At 47.3% G+C, this 17,855-nt stretch overlaps 1 protein-coding gene across 1 annotated transcript; it reads left to right on the plus strand.

Annotated features, from left to right (window-relative positions):
- Positions 1 to 17,698, plus strand: KIF2C (kinesin family member 2C). Its single transcript, XM_036893182.2, has 21 exons — positions 1 to 180; positions 1,040 to 1,134; positions 3,305 to 3,406; positions 3,577 to 3,625; positions 5,746 to 5,868; positions 6,924 to 7,046; positions 7,583 to 7,683; positions 8,296 to 8,391; positions 8,856 to 8,910; positions 9,000 to 9,162; positions 10,979 to 11,069; positions 11,321 to 11,384; positions 11,463 to 11,554; positions 12,299 to 12,441; positions 13,163 to 13,367; positions 13,453 to 13,563; positions 14,375 to 14,442; positions 14,780 to 14,885; positions 14,973 to 15,086; positions 16,597 to 16,720; positions 16,834 to 17,698. The coding sequence occupies exons 1-21, from the start codon at positions 117 to 119 to the stop codon at positions 16,914 to 16,916; spliced, it is 2,172 nt and encodes a 723-aa protein (XP_036749077.2). The 5' UTR covers positions 1 to 116; the 3' UTR covers positions 16,917 to 17,698.
- Positions 17,699 to 17,855: the final 157 nt, after the last annotated feature.

The raw sequence follows: 17,855 nt of genomic DNA on the forward strand, positions 1-17,855 counted from the left end.
GGCGCGCGGGATTTAAATTGCGGCGGTTTGCACGGCGTTAAGACTTCGTAGGGTTACCATAATTGTGGCTACTTGGCATTTCGCGTTTCTCTTCCCAGCGCATCTGCTGACTGCCCATGGACTCGTCGCTTCAGGCCCGCCTATTTCCCGGTCTCGCCATCAAGATCCAACGCAGTAATGGTGAGGGGTAGGGTCCTGAGGAAAAAGGGAACTCATGGGCTGTGAGACGACTTAAATGACTGCTCCTCCCCTAACGGCAAGGCCTGAGACACTGTTGGGGGTTTCACCACCTCCTCCTGGTCCGGGCTTCTGCCCTGGCAGTCCGTCTTTCCCACCCAGAGCAGGGACCTCTGCACCGGCGGTGGTCCCCTTTCCCGTCCTCGGAGTGGGCGGGGCTCCAGCGCATCGGTGGACCTCCCAGGGAAGTTAAGGTTGCTAGATTCACTTTCCCTCCAAAGTTTTCCCTGAAACTGCCCTGTGCTTGAGGGACCTCGGCTTCCTGGTCCCTTTACTCTCCTCTAAATAAATATTTCTCACTCGCAGTATGTCAGGCCATGGGATTCAGAGTAAGGAGACAGAATCTCTGCTCTTCAGGAGTTTGCAATTCTGTCCTCTCTTACTCGGTTAAGCAGCTACCGCGTCAATGGTAGGTCTAATACACATGTCACTAAGAAAATGGTCAGACATCACCGTCAGGGGTGAAGCAGGGGGACCCCAGGGCGGTAGAGCCTCAGTGCTGTGTTGGGGAATAGTTCCTAAGTACTAGAGTGACTTCCCTGCCCAAACATACCTTCAACCCACTGTAGGCTCTCTTTTGAGTGGAGGTGAATCCTCTGCAGCTCGGTTTTAAGACCTGTTCCCTGCCTCCCTCACCGCAGGGTGTCCTAAGGATGAAGGGCCAGGAACTTCATTATCTCCTAATGTTTAAAAGAAACAGGAAAGGCAGTTGTCCCTTCCTTCAGGTCAGCTGCACACTGAGAGTCTCTGTGGACTTCTAAAAATGAAAAAGATGTGTAACTCTGGCCTTTTCATACTATAGGCATAATTCACAGTGCCAGTGTAAGGACTGTGAACTTGGAGAAATCCTGTGTTTCAGTGGAATGGACGGAAGGAGGTGCCACAAAAGGCAAAGAGGTAGGTTCTATGAGAATGCCTCTACCACATTTAACACCTAACTACCTAAAAGGTCTATGTAGAAATGGAACTTGTAAGAGCCTTATTTCTGATGCTGTCTTGTCCTCCCTGATCTTAAACATGGTTCTCTCTCTCGATGGATTGGGATTTTATTTAAGTGAAGCCTGTTCTAAACTGAAGCAATCAACAGTTTCTGGTGTGTTTGCAGAAAGCAAACTGCACAGAATCCTATAACCTTGCTCACCTGCGCTAGCTTCTGAGTGCACACTACCTATGAAACCAGTTTGGGCAGCAAAATTGATAACCTGGTTGAGACAGAAGTATATTTCTGCAACACCAAATGACAGAAGGGAACTTGTAATGAATGGCACAGATGAATAGTGCTAGAGCAGTTGAGAGGTGGCAGCTCACTGTGGATGAGCTTAATTTGTGGTGGTGGGGTGGGAAGGCTTAGCAGAAACAGAGATTACCCTCATGGAAACTAATGAAGAAGCTAGGTCCAGGTAGTGGAAGCTTGGAATGCTTGGCAGCAGGAGAAAGGCTGAAAAGGAGTCTAGAGGGTCTTCATCTCTGGCACTAGGATGTTTCAGAATTTATTCTGGAGGCCTTGGAAGGATTCTGAAGAGAGATGTGACTAAGACGTGTATGTTTTAGAGGGGTTTTGTGGTGAAAAGGTCATCAGGTGAGGAGTATGAAAACCTGGATCTTAGTCTGGCTCTGCCACTACTGTTTGTATTCCCAGGCATTTTTCCACCCCTGTTTGGAATTCAGTTTCCTCATCTATAAAATGAGGAGGATGATAACATCTTTCTCATGGGTTGCTGTAAGGATTTATTCAACAAATCTTTTTGTACTGGTCCCAAAATACCAGTGTGTTTGGTGCTGGGGATAGAGGTGAATAAGACGGACCTGGACCCTCTTTCTGGAGCTTAATGAGATAACATGTGAAGGGCTTGCCTAGTATAGCATGTGTGCCTTAGGGTAGGCATACAGATATTTAAGTGGTATATTTGAGAAATAAAAGGATTGAATATTTTACATTATCTGCCCTTAAATTACGAGGTTCCTAAAATTCATTCCCACCAGCTATTAGTTCCTTATCATCTGTTTTATGGTTTGCTGTTGTTTGTTTATAGTACAGCCTTTGTGAATGTTCCCTGTAATTTAGGGGCTGAAAATGGGGGAGGTGTGGGTAGTAAGGGTCTGTAGTGGTCCAAGAAACAGACAAAAGTTTGTTTAATGCAGTACTTGCCAGCTTTTGTATTTGGCCCTTCTAGCCTTGCCTATCCCATGCCACATTAGTTTCTAGCCCTTTGTGCATATGACTTCCCTCCTCCATTAGAATGTGAGCTCACTGAAGGTGAAGGCAAGGGCAATGGAAGTCTTAATTCATCTTTGAATACCTTTCCCCTGCTGTCTGACTCATGCCTAATAAATGTTTGAATAAGCCAGTTAATAAATATAAGTTGTATACATAGGAGGTAAAGCTCTCACCTGGAGCACATGCTTTAGCTCTGCTGTATTTGGAGATACAGATAACCAAGTTGGTACTATTTTGGTGTGTTTGAACTGCTATGAAGTATCTGGTGAAGGTTGAGTTGTTCCTCAAGGATTGCAGGACTCTGGTGATGTAGACCTAGAATTGTGACCTCATTGAAGGCATGAGCAGGAACCTCCAGTTTCTGGGCCCAATAGAAAATGTAGGTAGACATAGGGCTAGGTAGTAGCTCTAGGGAACTTATCCCTTGCCCACAAGATCCTGAAGGGCCCTCTATTTTGACTATCACTGGAACAGTTAGAACTTGTTTCCTCCTTCGTGTCAGCCCTCAAGAGGTGCTTGGGTGGCTGTGTCCAGCAGGACCCCACTGCCCAGCAGAATATTAGGGGAACCAAGTGGCCTAGATCTATTGTGGACCACCTGACTGTCGGCCTGTGCCTTCCTCTTCACCTAGTTCTCATCACTGACATCTACCACTGACTTGGAAATCAGAAACCAATATCCATCTAGATGGTAAAACATGACTAAGGAACAAATATTTGTTTATACCTATTAGTACTTGGTGGAGCTTAAAGTTAGTAAAGTTCTGAATCTAGGAGCTTTGGTTGCAGAGATGCAATTGGATTAAAAAAGCTATGATGTTCCACTGAAACTTTTATTTGATCTTTGCAGATTGATTTTGATGATGTGGCTGCAATAAACCCAGAACTCTTACAACTTCTTTCCTTACACCCGAAGGACAATCTGCCCCTACAGGAGAATGTAACCATGCAGGTAGGTGGCTGTCATTTGGCTACAGCCAGTGCCCCAGGGGAGTCATTTGGCTTGGTGGCTCTTTGGTTTTCTGGGACTGCCTAGGACTCAGCACAGCAATGGGCCCAGGATAGGCCTTTGAAAATTACTAGGATCCATACATTGTGGTTTGTTATATATTTGTTTTTCAGAAACAAAAACGCAGATCAGTCAACTCCAAAATTCCTGCTCCAAAGGAAGGTAAATGGATTTCTATTGGCTTATTGTCATGGGATTTATGCCAGGAATGATATTCCTGGGGCTCAGATGAGTGAAACAGACACACTGCTCCAGTTTAGCAGGTGGCTTCCATGTGAGCTGAGTCCTGCCCTGTCTTCCAAGTATCTTTCTCAGTGAGAAAGAATCCAATCTACAGGGAGAGGGAAATGGGGAGGTATTGTTCAGAGGGTACAAAGTACCAATTATGCAAGATAAATAAGTTCTGGAGATCTAATGTATAACATAAGACCTATGATTAACAATACTGTATTTTATACTTGAAGATTTACCATGAGAGTAGATCTGATATTAAGTGCTCTTACAACAAAAGAAAAGTAAACAAAATAGAAAACAAAGGGAGCAGAAGAAAACTTTTAGACCGTGGGTAAGTGTATGGCATTGACTGTGGTGATGGTTTCATGGGTAGATACATATCTCCAAACACATCAAGCTGTATGCATTAAATAGCTATCATTTTTTGTATGTCAATCATACCACAATAAAACAGTTTTGAAAAAAAGAATCCAAACTACAGCTCTTAGACCAACCTCTCAGGGACTTGGGAGATTTGCTAACTGGTCTACAAGTCTTTCCCATAGAATCTAGAACTTGTTTTCTTTCCTCAAGGGAATAGTGTGCCTTGGAGTGAGGTGGTGAACACTCTGGGAGGAAAGCTAGATCTGGCTGTTTAGAAGTATAGTTGATGGTGCTATTGAGCTCTCGGGGTAGAGCAGGATGGGAAAAATATTAGCAATGCCTCAAGTCTAGGAGAAGGTTGCCTTTCTCTGCAGAAGTAGTCAGCGGGTAAACCTACTTCCGACTGCAATAGTCTGTGACTATAAGGGGTGGATGTAGGCACAAACTACCCAAGAGATCCTTATTACTCCAAGCTATACCTTGCAGCCTGAATGGCCTATCCCAGTCCAGGAATTATCATTGCTCTGACATGATCCAGCTACGTCAGGGCCCAGAGACTGACTTGGTTGCAGCTTCAGGCTTTGTAGGCCCAGGTGGAAGGTGGTGCAATTGCAAGCACGGGCTGGGCCTGAGTGGTGTGGCTGTACCATAAGGGCCTATAGGAGAGATGGAATTGGCAGTGGTCTCACTGCACATATATGTCCTCAAAGGATATAGCCACAGCTATTTTTAATGAAAAAACAATAATAATAACGGTGCATGCTATTCGATAGTAGAAATGAAACACAAGATTACAAATCTTTTGTGAAACAGCAAAAATATAATAATTCATGCTCTTTATGAAAGACATGGATTATATAGAGCCATCAGATCAGCCTAAACTTAGGAGACTCAGAAATTCATTACAAGTTGATGTTTGCCTATATGACAGCATGTGTTCTATTCCAAATTTATGACTTTTTTTATAGGTGAGGAATTATTTCTCTCTTAATGGAGGGTAGAAAATTGACAAGTATTCAAGTATAACTCAATTGTTTCTCTCAGTTAAGCATTCTTTTAAAATTCCAGAAAATCAGTGTAGCTGATTCTATGTGTTTCTGATGATGTGGCCCAGGCCTGGCTCTGTAAAGCTTCCTGAAGCAGTGAAAAAACCCCAGACTTTGGAATATGATGGTCCTGGGTACACCACCTGGCTCTGACACTTACTATTTGAGTGACACTGGGCAAGTTGCTTAATTTTTCTGAGCTTTAATGTTCCCTTTCATCAGATGGGAATACTAATATTTACCTTTTAATGTTGTTTTGAAGTATGGGAAGATTGTACAATGGTAGATACTGCTGCTGCTAAGGTTAATAATGCTTTTTTCAAGGATTAGGTCTATCTCTTCAGAAATAATTTCAGATGGGCTGTAGGTCCCCTCATTTACTCAAGACAGACGCTCTTGTGGGAGATGTCCTTGCCCTCAGTAGCTCTCAGATTTGCAGAATGTGAACAACTTAGTTTGGGGTCACTGGTACTTGGCCTTTCTAATTTTTCCTTTCCATGGGTGGAAGGAATGGGGAACTGGTTGTTTCCTTTCCCAGTGGTCAGGAGCCATTTCACTGTGTACAGAATCTTGGAGGGTTGCTCCCATCAGCCCCCCTGATCATGCTGCACTGACTGGCTACTGCCCTTGGTTCTTCAGGTCTCCGAGGGCGTTCCACTCGCATGTCCACCATCCCAGAGATTCGCAACACCTCTCAGGAGAATGGTATGGAGATGGAGCTGCCTGCATCTGCAAATTCCCGCAAGCAGTTTTCAGTGTCCTGTGAGTAATGTTCTCCTTTTGAGGCCTTCCAGCAGCAACTCACACACTGCCTTGTCCCTCTTCTGGAATATCCTAGAATTCCTACACTCCCTGGCTTCAGGACTATTCTGCCTCTGCTGCACTGCTCCCTTATCTGAAAATATCTCACTTTACTTTTTTGAACTTTATTGAAAAACAATATATATACAGAAAAATTATCATTGAATATATCATTCACAAACTGAACACACTTATGTAACTAGAACTCAGATCAAACACAGCATTACCAGCACCCCAAAAGTCTCCTTCAGGCCCCCTTCCAGTTCCTAACCCTCTAAGGATACCTATAATCCTGACTTCTGATAGCATAAATTAGCTTTTTCTCTTTTTGGACTTCATACAAATGGAATTAAGAAATATTTTGTAGTTGTCAACTTTTATTAAATATATAAAGTGGGTGCAGATTTTGTAGCATACACAATTATTACATCTTACATGTATCAAATTCCGCTCTAATAAAATGAAGGTAAACAAAAGTGTTACAACCAGGAATGGGAAGTGATGCATTGTCAGGGGTTAAATCAATATAGTTAGTTGTTGCTCCCGTTCCCATTAGTCCTAGCTTTTCTGTCTTTACTCCCATTAACCACCTGGGTTTCAAGGCTTTGGAGAAGTCAGATAGGCTTGACTTTTCTCCCAAATGAGTAGGAAGGGCTGGCCCAGCCTGAGAACCCGTGCTTGGGTAAGCCTGAAGAGTTCAGGCCTTTAAAGTCCTTTCTTCATGGCGAAGCCCATACTGAGCTACTAGTACACCGTTCAAGATTTGACCCCAGGAGCCAGCTCCTGTAGTGAGACTGGTCAGGTTTAGGGTGTGGGCTGAGGTGAAGGGAAAAGCACAATCTCTGCTCACACTGTAGGAGCCTGAGCCCTTGCTGAGCTGGTAGCCAGAAATCCTCCTCTTGGACTGCTAAGGTCCAAGGTCCTCTTGGTCCTCCTCTCATGCCCTGCTAGGGCTCAGATGAGCACAAGCTGCAGTATGCCTGCCTGCTTCTTCATTGACCCTTGTTCCCCCGCAGCCGGCCCCTCTAACCCCTCCTGCCCTGCAGCAGCTGAAATACCATTGATGATGGTCAGCGAGGAGGTGGAAGAGCAAGTCCATTCCGTCCGAGAAAGCTCTTCTGCAAACCCTGTGAACTCAGGTAGGCACGCTGAGCTGTCTGCTGCCCTGCTCCTGCTACAAGACAGGTAGTTGCAGCCTGTCTTAAGCCTGGCCTGCCTTGGCATTTCAGTTCAAACCATGTTTGTCACATGGGGGCATGTTTCCCTGTGGCCATGGAATCGGTCTTTCACAAGAGGAGACCTTGTCCCCACCAGCTGGCAGGAACCCTCTGATGTAGCTGAGGTTTTGTCACAGCTCAAGTCTTGGCCGACACCTGAAGACCAGCCCAGAATGACCATCAGGACCAAGCAGGAACAGTCTCACCTCCTCTGGTTGTTATGCCACAGAGGCATGGAGCGAGCCTGGGCTAGACCTGGAGTGCTCACATCTTTACTTTGTGGGCCTGGCCATCCCAAGAGTCATATCGCTTCCTCTCCCTGCATATGGTGATTTAAGAGCAAGGGTCTGGGAAAGGCCAAGTCTTGGGGAAGGCCCAAGATGCAGTACAGCTGCTGGAGAACTGGAGGCTGGCTAACCTAGACTGTTAAGAGTGGGTCTTCTTTTGTCCCCCTCTAGTTCGAAGGAAATCATGTATTGTGAAGGAAATGGAAAAAATGAAGAGCAAGCGAGAAGAGAAGAGGGCGCAGAACTCTGAAATGAGAATAAAGCGAGCTCAGGTACCTTGGGTGTTTGGGCAGGCATCCTTAACTGCAGCCAGACTGGCAACAGAAATGGCTGGGCCTCTGCATTTCTGAGGCTCCAGTTCTGATATCCAGGACATTCAAATGGTTTCTCATCAGGATTCAGAGAACAGATAAGTGAGATACTTTTCTGAAGGCCCTCAGATGAGGAGTATTTCCTCCTGATCCAGTGGGTACACCCAGCACACGGTTCATTGACCAGTGGGGCTCCTGGGCACAGTTGCCAGCTTTTCCTTGGCCTCCTTGTTAGGGTGGGGTGGGGAGGGTGCTGCAGTGGGGTTCCAGTTCAGAGCATTTCCCTTAAGATGACTTAATTGTTCCAGGGAGTCTCAACCTGCTGGTCTTCTAAGAAGGGGACAGTGGCCCTGGCCCTAGTTCCTAGAGAGTTTTGGTGCATATGTTGGCTTCCCTGCCAGTCCCTTTGTTCCTAGGTTCTCAGCTAGAGCCAGGGTGGGAGGAAGGGAGATTTGTGGGGAGTTTGTCAGTTCTGAAGGGCTTTGTGCATGTTAAGGAGCTGTTGGTGCTGCTTAGCGCTGTGCTCTGAACACTTCAGTTCAGTCCATCCTTTTTTACCCTTGTCCCAAACAGGAATATGACAACAGCTTTCCAAACTGGGAATTTGCCCGGATGATTAAAGAATTTCGGGCTACTCTGGAATGTCATCCACTTACTGTGACTGATCCTGTGAGTAAACCCAAAGGGCTTCTACCTCTCCTTCCTGAGTAGGTGTACAATTGAGAGACAGAAAACTTTAAGGGAGTGAGAGCATTCAGGAGTCTTCACTCACCCTTGAGGATATTTTTAATGCCATTTTTTGGGCTGAGCTAGAAAAGCCTGGGTGGGAGGGTCTTTGTAAACCTCCCTCCACCTCTGCACCCACTCCCACCCTCCTTGCTTCCGTAGGTTGGCTAGATTCTTACTAATAATAATGAAAGTGGGGCCAACACCTGTGGGTAAAAGAGTGAGAAAACTGGGAAGGAAAAGCAGAGCTGTTTTCTTGTGCTTCAGCATAACTTATGGCAGAGGTGGGTGTCCTAGTGACAGATCTTGGTTCCTGACTAGGCTAAACATGGGATTAGAAAAGGAGGGGGTCCTTTCAATATTGCTCTGACTTTACTGGTTGGTGGTCTTTTCTCATCCTCTTGAAGATTGAAGAGCACAGGATTTGCGTCTGTGTTAGGAAACGTCCCCTGAATAAACAAGGTAAGCCCCATTCAGCCAGAAAGAGTTTTTGGACTGACAGGGTTCCCGTGTGTCCAGGGAGCATCCCCTGAAATACTCTCCTTCTGCAGAATTGGCCAAGAAAGAAATTGATGTGATTTCCATTCCCAGCAAGTGTCTCCTCTTCGTACATGAGCCCAAGTTAAAAGTGGACTTAACAAAGTATCTGGAGAACCAGGCATTCTGCTTTGACTTTGCATTTGATGAAACGGCTTCAAATGAAGTCGTCTATAGGTTAGTCCCTTGCCTTTTTTATTTCCCCCTCTCTTCCTGCCTTTCCTCTTTTCAATGTGGGGCATTGTAGTAACACTATTCATAGATGTACTGAACTCTGAAGCCCTGCCTGGCCTCAACTCATGTTCTCTTTGGATCAACCTTCACAGAGCTGGCTCTGGCTCTGCTCCTGGCACCAGCAAGGCCCTGTTTGGACCTGCCACTTCCCACTTTTCAGCCTTAATGGCCCATGCTTGAGTGGATCAGAAATTAGGTATTACCCATTGCCCTCTCTGAGGCAGAGCTGGGCAGGCTCCAGGGGCTCATCCACTGTCTTGTGCAGACACTCCATTACCCACTGGGCTTAGCTGAGTCAGCAAACTAAGTCTAGCAGACTTAGCAAAACTCTGTATTGAGCCCCCAATAGCCTCATGTGGCTGTTTAAATAAAATTTAAAATTCAACCCTTCAATCACACTACCACATTTCAAGTGCTCAGTAGTAATGTGTGGCAATGGTTACTCTTGGACAGCACACATAGAACATTTCCATAATGACAGAAAGTTCTATGGGACAGCACTGCTCTAGACCAGAGGTTGACAAACTATAGCCCATAGGCCAAATTTGGCTCACAATCCCTTTTTGCAGAGCTTTCAAACTAAGAGTGGTTTTTATGTTTTGGGATTTTTTTGTTTGTATTTTTTTTTCAAAGTATAGTTGACATATAATAGTAGTTTTAGATGTATAACAGTGATTCGACATTTATATACGTTACAAAATGCTCACCATGATAAGTGTAGTTACCATCTGTCACCATACAAAGGTATTACATTATTGACTATATTCCCTATCCTGTACTCTTCATCCCCATGACTTACTTCATAACTAGAAAATTGTATCTCTTTATCGCCTTGAACTATTTTGCCCACACCCCCCCATCTCCCTCTCTGTTTTTTTTCATTGATGTTTGTTTTGTTTTGTTTTATAAATTCCACATAAGTGAAATCATATGGCATTTGTCTTTCTCTGTCTGATGTATTTCACATAGCATGATATCCTTTGGGTCTGTCCATGTTGTTGTAAATGCAAGATTTCCTTTTTTTTTTATAGCTGCATAATATTTCATTTATATGTGTATCTTCCTTATCCATTCATCTACTGATGGACACTTAGGCTGTTTCCATATCTGGGCTATTGTAAATAGTGCTACAATAAACATAGTGGTGCATATACCTTTTTGAATTAATGTTTTCATTTTCCTCTGGTAAATACTCAGAGTGGAATTAGTGGATTGTATGGTATTTCTATTTTTAATTTTTTGACAAACCTCCATAACTGTTTTCCATAGTGGCTATACCAGTTTACATTCCCACCAAGGCTTTTATGTTTTCAGAGGGTCACTAATATGTATATATACACACTTACATATATACACAGAGAGAGAGAGACACCTGTGTGGCCCACAAACCCTAAAATATTTTAGGCCTCTACTTTAGAAGATTTCTTCTGATCTTTGTAGTGTTTCTTATGCTGGAAGTTTGCTGCTGAGCTCAGGGTTTCATCTGTGTCTCCAGAGCCAGAGAAGGACCTGTTGGCTCAGAGTAAGGGCCCCCAGCTTGCTCTTGGCAAGTCAGTCCAGCCTCTCCCAGTCACCTAGGAGAATTTCAGATTGTAGGTGGGGCTGGGCTCAGATGGGACACTTTGCAGGAAAGGAGTGCTAGTGCTTGGAAGGAGGAATTGAGGACCCCAGGAGTTTTGCAATGGAAGGGCACCAGGACCATGTTTCAGGGACCACACTTTGGGAAGAGATAGACACTCTTCCCTATCCTTTCTCCCAGGTTCACAGCAAGGCCACTGGTACAGACAATCTTTGAAGGTGGAAAAGCAACCTGTTTTGCATATGGCCAGACAGGAAGTGGCAAGACACATGTGAGTATTCAGGCCTGGCAGAGAGCAAGCCTGTTTATGGTACAACACTGGGTTCCTGAAAAGGAAGACAGTGACATTCCCCTCAGTGCAGATTCCCCATCACCAGATATTCTTGCTGTGCCAGATGTAGGGAGGGGCCTTGCAGGTTCAGCCTCCCTGTTTAGGTGGGGCCGACTGTGGCAATGGAGCTGTCGTGCTCTGGCTTAGGCCAAAGACTCTTTACCACAGTCTTCTGTCCCTTCCCTTTGCAGACTATGGGCGGAGACCTCTCTGGGAAAGCCCAGAATGCAACCAAAGGGATCTATGCAATGGCCTGTAAGTAGCATGTTCTGCCACCCTGGGGTTTGGTACAGAGAAACAGGTTGCTTACCTAATCCAGGTTCTTGCCTACAGCCCGGGATGTCTTCCTCCTGAAGAATCAGCCCCGCTACCGGAACCTAGGCCTGGAAGTCTATGTGACATTCTTCGAGATCTATAATGGGAAGGTAACTGGCAGGGGAGTGCCTGTTTATATTGTTGGGGCCCCTGAACTTTCCAAAACCTTTAGATTGGCTAGAAATTATAGAAGCCAAACAACCTGCAGGCTGCCAATCCTCTGATGAGCCACTCTGCCATGACCTGTGGGAGGTTTTATCTCTGGGTGGGATGGCACCCAACCTCAACAAGGATGGTAGGAACACTCCTCGGGCCTCTCAGGTGAAGGTTTGCTGTGTCCCTGTCCTCCCTCAAACCAGCTCCTTCATAACTTTTTCTTCCCCTGTTCACTCCCATTCATCTCGTACTCGTATTCTCTCTCTTTCTTCTATACCCTCTGTGCTTTTGCAGAGTTGCCTTCCCTAGACAGGGATCTAGATAATAATAGCTAATTTGATTATAATGTGGTATTATGTGCTAAGCTCTATACTCATCTCAACTCATTTAATCATTACAACCTATGAGGAAGTATTACCATCACTATTCTACAGATGAGAGATGAGTCTGGGTGGTTAAATACCTGTCCAGGCTCCCATAGCTAGTGGAGCAGCAGAGTTGTATGAAGCTGAGGTAGCCTGGTTCAGCTCCCAAGTGTACTGCCCTCTGCTAATCTGTCATCCATCCAGTTTAGCTCTTGTCTGAGTTCTCTGCTGCCAGCGCTTGTCTAAGCTGGGACAGTCCTTAGAAGAAAGGGAGGACTTAGGTGGGGTGCCCAGCACCTGATGGCCTTAGCCTTTCTTCCCTGCCTGGCACAGCTGTTTGACCTGCTCAACAAGAAGGCTAAGCTGCGTGTGCTGGAGGATGGCAAGCAGCAGGTGCAGGTGGTGGGGCTGCAGGAGCGCCTGGTCAGCTGTGCCGACGATGTCATCAAGATGATCGATATAGGCAGTGCCTGCAGGTCAGAGTTCTGGAAAGGGGAAGGGGCCGCCTTGTAATGCTGGGTTCAGGTGACAGAAACTACCTCTGAGCTCACTGCTGTTTCCACAGAACGCTGCTTTTCCCAGCTTGGTAAGGGCTGTGAAGGCCTCTGCCTTAGGGGTCTTAATGAGGCAGATGACCCAGGGCCAGAGGCTCATCAAGAGCAAGTGAAAGTGTCTTAATTTAACCAAGGCAGCCTTTATTCCCAGGCTGTTACCCCAAAGCCATGCTTCCTGATGTCTCTGAGTTTCTCCTTACTGTTCTCTCCCTGTGGTGGGAGATAGGAGCTCCAGGTAGGTTCTAGACTGAAAGTGATGGCGTCACAGCTCCTAACAGAGGTAGGGAAGCACTCTTCCACCAGGCATAGTGAAGGAGGGTGCTAGGTAGCTTTTGGAGGCCCAGGGAGGGGCCTCAGCAGAGCCCTCAGGTCTTGGTAAGTGGTTCATGACAGCCCCTCCTTCCCTGTGTGCCCTGCAGCAGAGTCAACTCATCCTTCCCCAGGTCTGGCCAAGGCCCTAGTACAGAACCCAGTAGTTTGGCTGCCAGAAAAACACAGAAGTCTGGGTCAAGAAGACACAAGACTTGGAGTCCTGACCTATGATCCTGTCTTGCCAGAGAACTCACTGCTTAGACTCTGGGGTGCCACAGTGACTGGTGATCTCAGAAGTTCATAGCCTTTCTTTGCTCTCCTTTGCCTACAGGACCTCTGGACAGACATTTGCCAACTCCAACTCTTCTCGCTCCCATGCCTGCTTCCAGATCCTTATCCGAGCCAAAGGGAAAGTATATGGCAAGTTCTCTTTGGTGGATCTGGCAGGGAATGAGCGAGGTGCAGACACTTCCAGTGCTGACCGGCAGACCCGCATGGAGGGTGCAGAAATCAACAAGAGTCTCCTGGCCCTGAAGGTAGCAGGGGCTAACGCAAGGTGGTTGGCCTGTAGGCTGCTGGTGGATGGAGGGAGGGACCTCAGTTGATCCTGCTGCCCCACAGGAGTGCATCAGGGCCCTGGGACAGAACAAGGCTCACACCCCATTCCGCGAGAGCAAGTTAACACAGGTGCTGAGAGACTCCTTTATTGGGGAGAATTCAAGGACCTGCATGGTGAGTAGGAGGTGGTGCAGGAGGACATTTAGTCCTATCCACAGGCGGGAGGCTTGGCGCCCTTGCCACCTGGGTTTCCAGGCTCTGACATGAGTGGGCTTCTCCCCTTGCCTATCAGCACCAGGTTCCCCTTTGCCTACCCAGATGGGGGAAAGGATCTGCTCCCTTTACTGTGTGAAGCTCTTGGTTCACGGGAAGTCATTTCTCCCTCACCTGGTGAAAAGAGGGTTCCAGAATTCAGAAGCAGGAGAGGGAATTTCTTGTCTCCTCTGGCTTCCCTCAGGCTTATTGGCTCCCAGCCTACAAAATAGGAAAGGGCTTCAGCTGTGTATGACATTTTGTTCCTTTCCTTATTTTATCCATAAGCCCTCCTAGCTAGGGTCTGCCCTCTCTCCCTTCCGGGCACTGTCACCACTGCCTGCTGGGGAAGGTGGGAATTTCTGCTAAGCTATAAACCCTTCTCCCTGAGGCATTATCCCTGAGCCTAGCTGAACTAAAGGTCCTAGCAGGTGCCACAGAGCCTTGAGATGTGACTTTGGTGAGAGGAATGGGTCAGTAAAGAGATAAAGAAGCAGGGGGTGATCAGGTATGCCTTTAAAAACAGGAAATGAATTTTTAAGGTGCCTCAATTTACAGTGTCTATGGGGTAAGCTTTCTGGCACAGAGTGGGTACTTAATGAGCTTTCTTCTTCCAGTACCATGTGGGTGTCAGCAGCAAGAGAATCCTCCTGGCAGCCTCTCTTAAGGTCAGGTGGTCTAGCAGTCTTACCCCACAATCCTTAACCTTTAACTGCCATTCCCTCTTTTGCAGATTGCCATGATCTCACCAGGCATAAGCTCCTGTGAATATACTTTAAACACACTCAGATATGCGGACAGGTACTGGTGCCTACATCCAGGTGGGGTGGGGAGGGGGGTTCAGGAGCCAGGGAAGGAATGGTAGTGAAGAGAGGGGAGGAGGCTCTAGGGCCTCATTGCCTAATTTACATACTTTTCTGTAACTCAGTGATTCTGAGGCTTGAAAGTTCAAGACATGATGCTAGAAGTTCCCAACCCCCTTCAGGTCTTGGTGGAGAATCAGCATGCTTGAAGGTCTTCCCCTAGGCCAAAGGAAAAGATGCTACCTAGCCCCTGGAAGCCTCCCCGTCTGAGTGGTGCTGCAGTCTGATGAGTGCAGGGGCCTCACGTGCAATCTGAGACCTTCTTGTTTTCTCAGGGTCAAGGAGCTGAGCCCCCACAGTGGGCCCACTGGGGAGCAGCCAAATCAAATGGAAACAGAAGAAATGGAAGCCAGCTCTAATGGGGCCCTGATCACAGGCAATGTAAGGGGTTGGGGATCAAGACAGAAACATGGCCTGCTGAGGTGGGAACTGAGCCATACTGTGGGGTCTCTCCTTTGGCTCCTTTAGTTCTCCAAGGAAGAGGAGGAACTGTCTTCCCAGATGTCCAGCTTTAATGAAGCCATGACTCAGATCAGGGAGCTGGAGGAAAGGGCCATGGAAGAGCTCAAGGAGATCATACAGGTTGGGAGCTGACCCAGGCCAGGGAGGAAGGGGCTGGATATCCATCCTAGCACAGGCCCTTAGCAGCGCTCTGTACCCCTCCTTAAACATGACTCAGCTCTGCTCCCACCTGGTCTTCAGGTAGAAATGGGAAGAGCCAGCCTCTGCACTAGCATTCCTTAATCCTCTGCCTGTTCCTCTGGCTGGTCTAGGGCAGCTAGTTCCCATACCCCTTCTCTAGCCTGGCACACGCAAGCTCTCATTCATCTTCCCAGCCGAGCTAGGCTCTCCTCCATGCTTCTGATTTTGTATGCAGGGACATTGTCGTCTTTATTGAGCAAATGTTTGGCATGTTCTTTCTATACGACAGCTCCTGTGCAGAGACCAAGGACCAGAAACAGGAATTATAGATAGTACGCCCTAACATAAGACTTGATCAATCCTGATTCTTCTATTTTTAAGCTGATTTCCTTGTGAAAGTCATCTAGCCTCTCTGGGCCTCTGTTTTTTTATCTCTAAGATGGGCAAAACGGGATGGTTGCATCTGAGGATTAAGTGATATGCTTTTAAAGCACTCAGCAGTGCCCAGCATGTGGTCAGGGTACAGTAAATGGTAGGTGGTAGCGCTGCTGGGAAGGGCAGCGGGGCAGAGGCCCGAAAGTGCATCCTAAGATGGGGTGCTCAGAGTGCTCAACAGAGGGGAGGAGCCTGTGGCACTCTGAACTTAGAGGGGAACATGGAGGATCTGTGCTTAGGCATGTCCTTCCTCCCCAGAGTGCTCAAGTGTACAGATGTTTGAGAGGACATGGTATTTTCAGGAGGAAAGGGAGGTTCACTCTGGCCAGAGCAAAAGGTTTGAGCAGATGATGGAGGGAGATTAAGGCTGTGGGCAAGTCAGCAGGGACCTGATACTGAAGGGCCTTATGGCTCACATGAAAGCCTTTGTATGGGGACAGTGGATGCCTTTGAAGGGAGGAAAGCAAAGTGTGGTCATATCAGATGGCATGGTCTTATCAGATATGACATGGTCATAGCAGAGCTTTAGGTACATCCTTGTGGCCAGAGTGTAGAGCCTGGTTTGGGGGTGTGGGAGAGCATGAATAGAGGTACTTCGGAGTTAAGAGCAGCTAGGAGATTGTTGTAAAAACCTAGAAAGATGCTGGTGCCTAGCCTAAGTGTGACCATGCCCATGGGATTAGAGTGAGGACATGAGGACATAAATTCTACTCAAGTAGAATTTAAGTTGGTAGGATTTGGGGATTTGCAGGGTGAATAAAGTTGCTGCTCACATTCTGGCTTAGGCATCAAGACAGATGATGACATTTATTTGAGGGATAAGTTTGGAGTAGGGAAGAGGATGGGTTCAAGCTTAAGGGTATCTGTGGGAAAAGATCAAGAGGCAGCATATGGGCCATGCTGGAAGAAGGGGTATCTTGCACAGGCATCTGCACAGATGGTAGGGCCCCAGGAATGATTTGCTGAATTAGTTTGGTCATTATTGAAATGACACATCTTCCCTGTGTCACTGCAGCAAGGGTCAGGCTGGCTTGAGCTCTCTGAGATGACGGAGCAGCCAGACTATGACTTGGAGACCTTTGTGAACAAGGCAGAGTCCGCCCTGGCCCAGCAAGCCAAGCACTTCTCAGCCCTGCGAGGTGGGTGTGGCTGGAGGATGGGGGCCTCTGCAGGTGAGGGCAGCTCTGCCCTGAGGTAATGGGGCCTCTGAGACACCCACTGACCCGAGTGCACTGCCACCCCTTCCTTCTAGATGTCATCCAGGCTCTGCGCCTGGCCATGCAGCTGGAAGAGCAGGCCAGCAAGCAGATAAGCAGCAAGAAGCGGCCCCAGTGATGACTGCAAATAAAGATGTTTGGATTCATGCCCAGCCTCTTCCCCTCCCCACCCCCACCCCCCAGTGAACTTTGGCCACCTGGTGGGTCTAGTCAGGGTCTGACCTGGGACAGGCTGTGGTAAATGCCAAGTGTGGGGGCATCTGGACTCAGGGCAGCTGGGGAAGGGGTCAGAATGACACAGGGCACTGCTTTCCTTTTCCTGTTGTAGCTCTCAAGAGAGCAAGGATGGGAGGAGGGAGCTTTAGTTAACGCTGAGCGGACACCCTTCTGCCCAAGAGGGGAAGGCTCTGGGGCACAACTCTCTCCTGGATGGCATGTGCCTGTGCGGACTGGCTGCTGGTGGAGGGCTCCCTGGGGCTGTCGTGGCTCAGGGGAGAGGGAAGGAGCTTTCAGTCCAGCTCACTGCTGGCTCTGGACTGCCTTCCACACCTTTGGTCTGGGCACTAACATGTTTTGTACTTTAAAAAGTTTCTGGGACCTCTTCCTTCCTTGCTGTTTTTTAAGGCCCAAGAGGATCCCTGCTGTTTTGTTTTATATGTTTATACATTGCGTCTAACAATAAAGAAAGAGGGAAAAAAATCAGCCTCTTGGGTGGTGTGTGGGCAGGGTCTGAGCCTCTGTGACTAAGTACACTTCTGGAGCTCTGGGGAGTGCTGATTCTGTACTCCACCTGAGGCCAAATCCACACCTGCAGTTTCATTGACATGAAGATTCCAACCCTGTCTTGTTCAATGCTCCAGTAACCCAGTAATTTATGCTTTAAATAAATCATCGTAAAGATTCTCCAGGCCTAATACCAATTGTTTGTTCTTAGTTATTGGTGGCACTAGTCTGTGCAGCCGTGTGACTTATGCAGGCACTCTGTAACCCAGGTGTCAGGCCCAAGAGGTTGGATTGAACCCATGTTTCAGAACTTGCAGGGTGAGGAGCTGATGAA

This window comes from Manis pentadactyla, chromosome 4 (assembly GCF_030020395.1).
Source record: "Manis pentadactyla isolate mManPen7 chromosome 4, mManPen7.hap1, whole genome shotgun sequence".
NCBI classification, from domain to species: Eukaryota; Metazoa; Chordata; class Mammalia; order Pholidota; family Manidae; genus Manis; species Manis pentadactyla.

Coding starts and splice junctions, on each gene's coding strand:
- KIF2C (XM_036893182.2), top strand. CDS start 117: ATGGACTCGTCGCTTCAGGCCCGCCTATTTCCCGGTCTCGCCATCAAG. Junction 1,135..3,304: donor GTGCCACAAAAGGCAAAGAG/GTAGGTTCTATG, acceptor TGATCTTTGCAG/ATTGATTTTGATGATGTGGC. Junction 7,684..8,295: donor TGAGAATAAAGCGAGCTCAG/GTACCTTGGGTG, acceptor TGTCCCAAACAG/GAATATGACAACAGCTTTCC.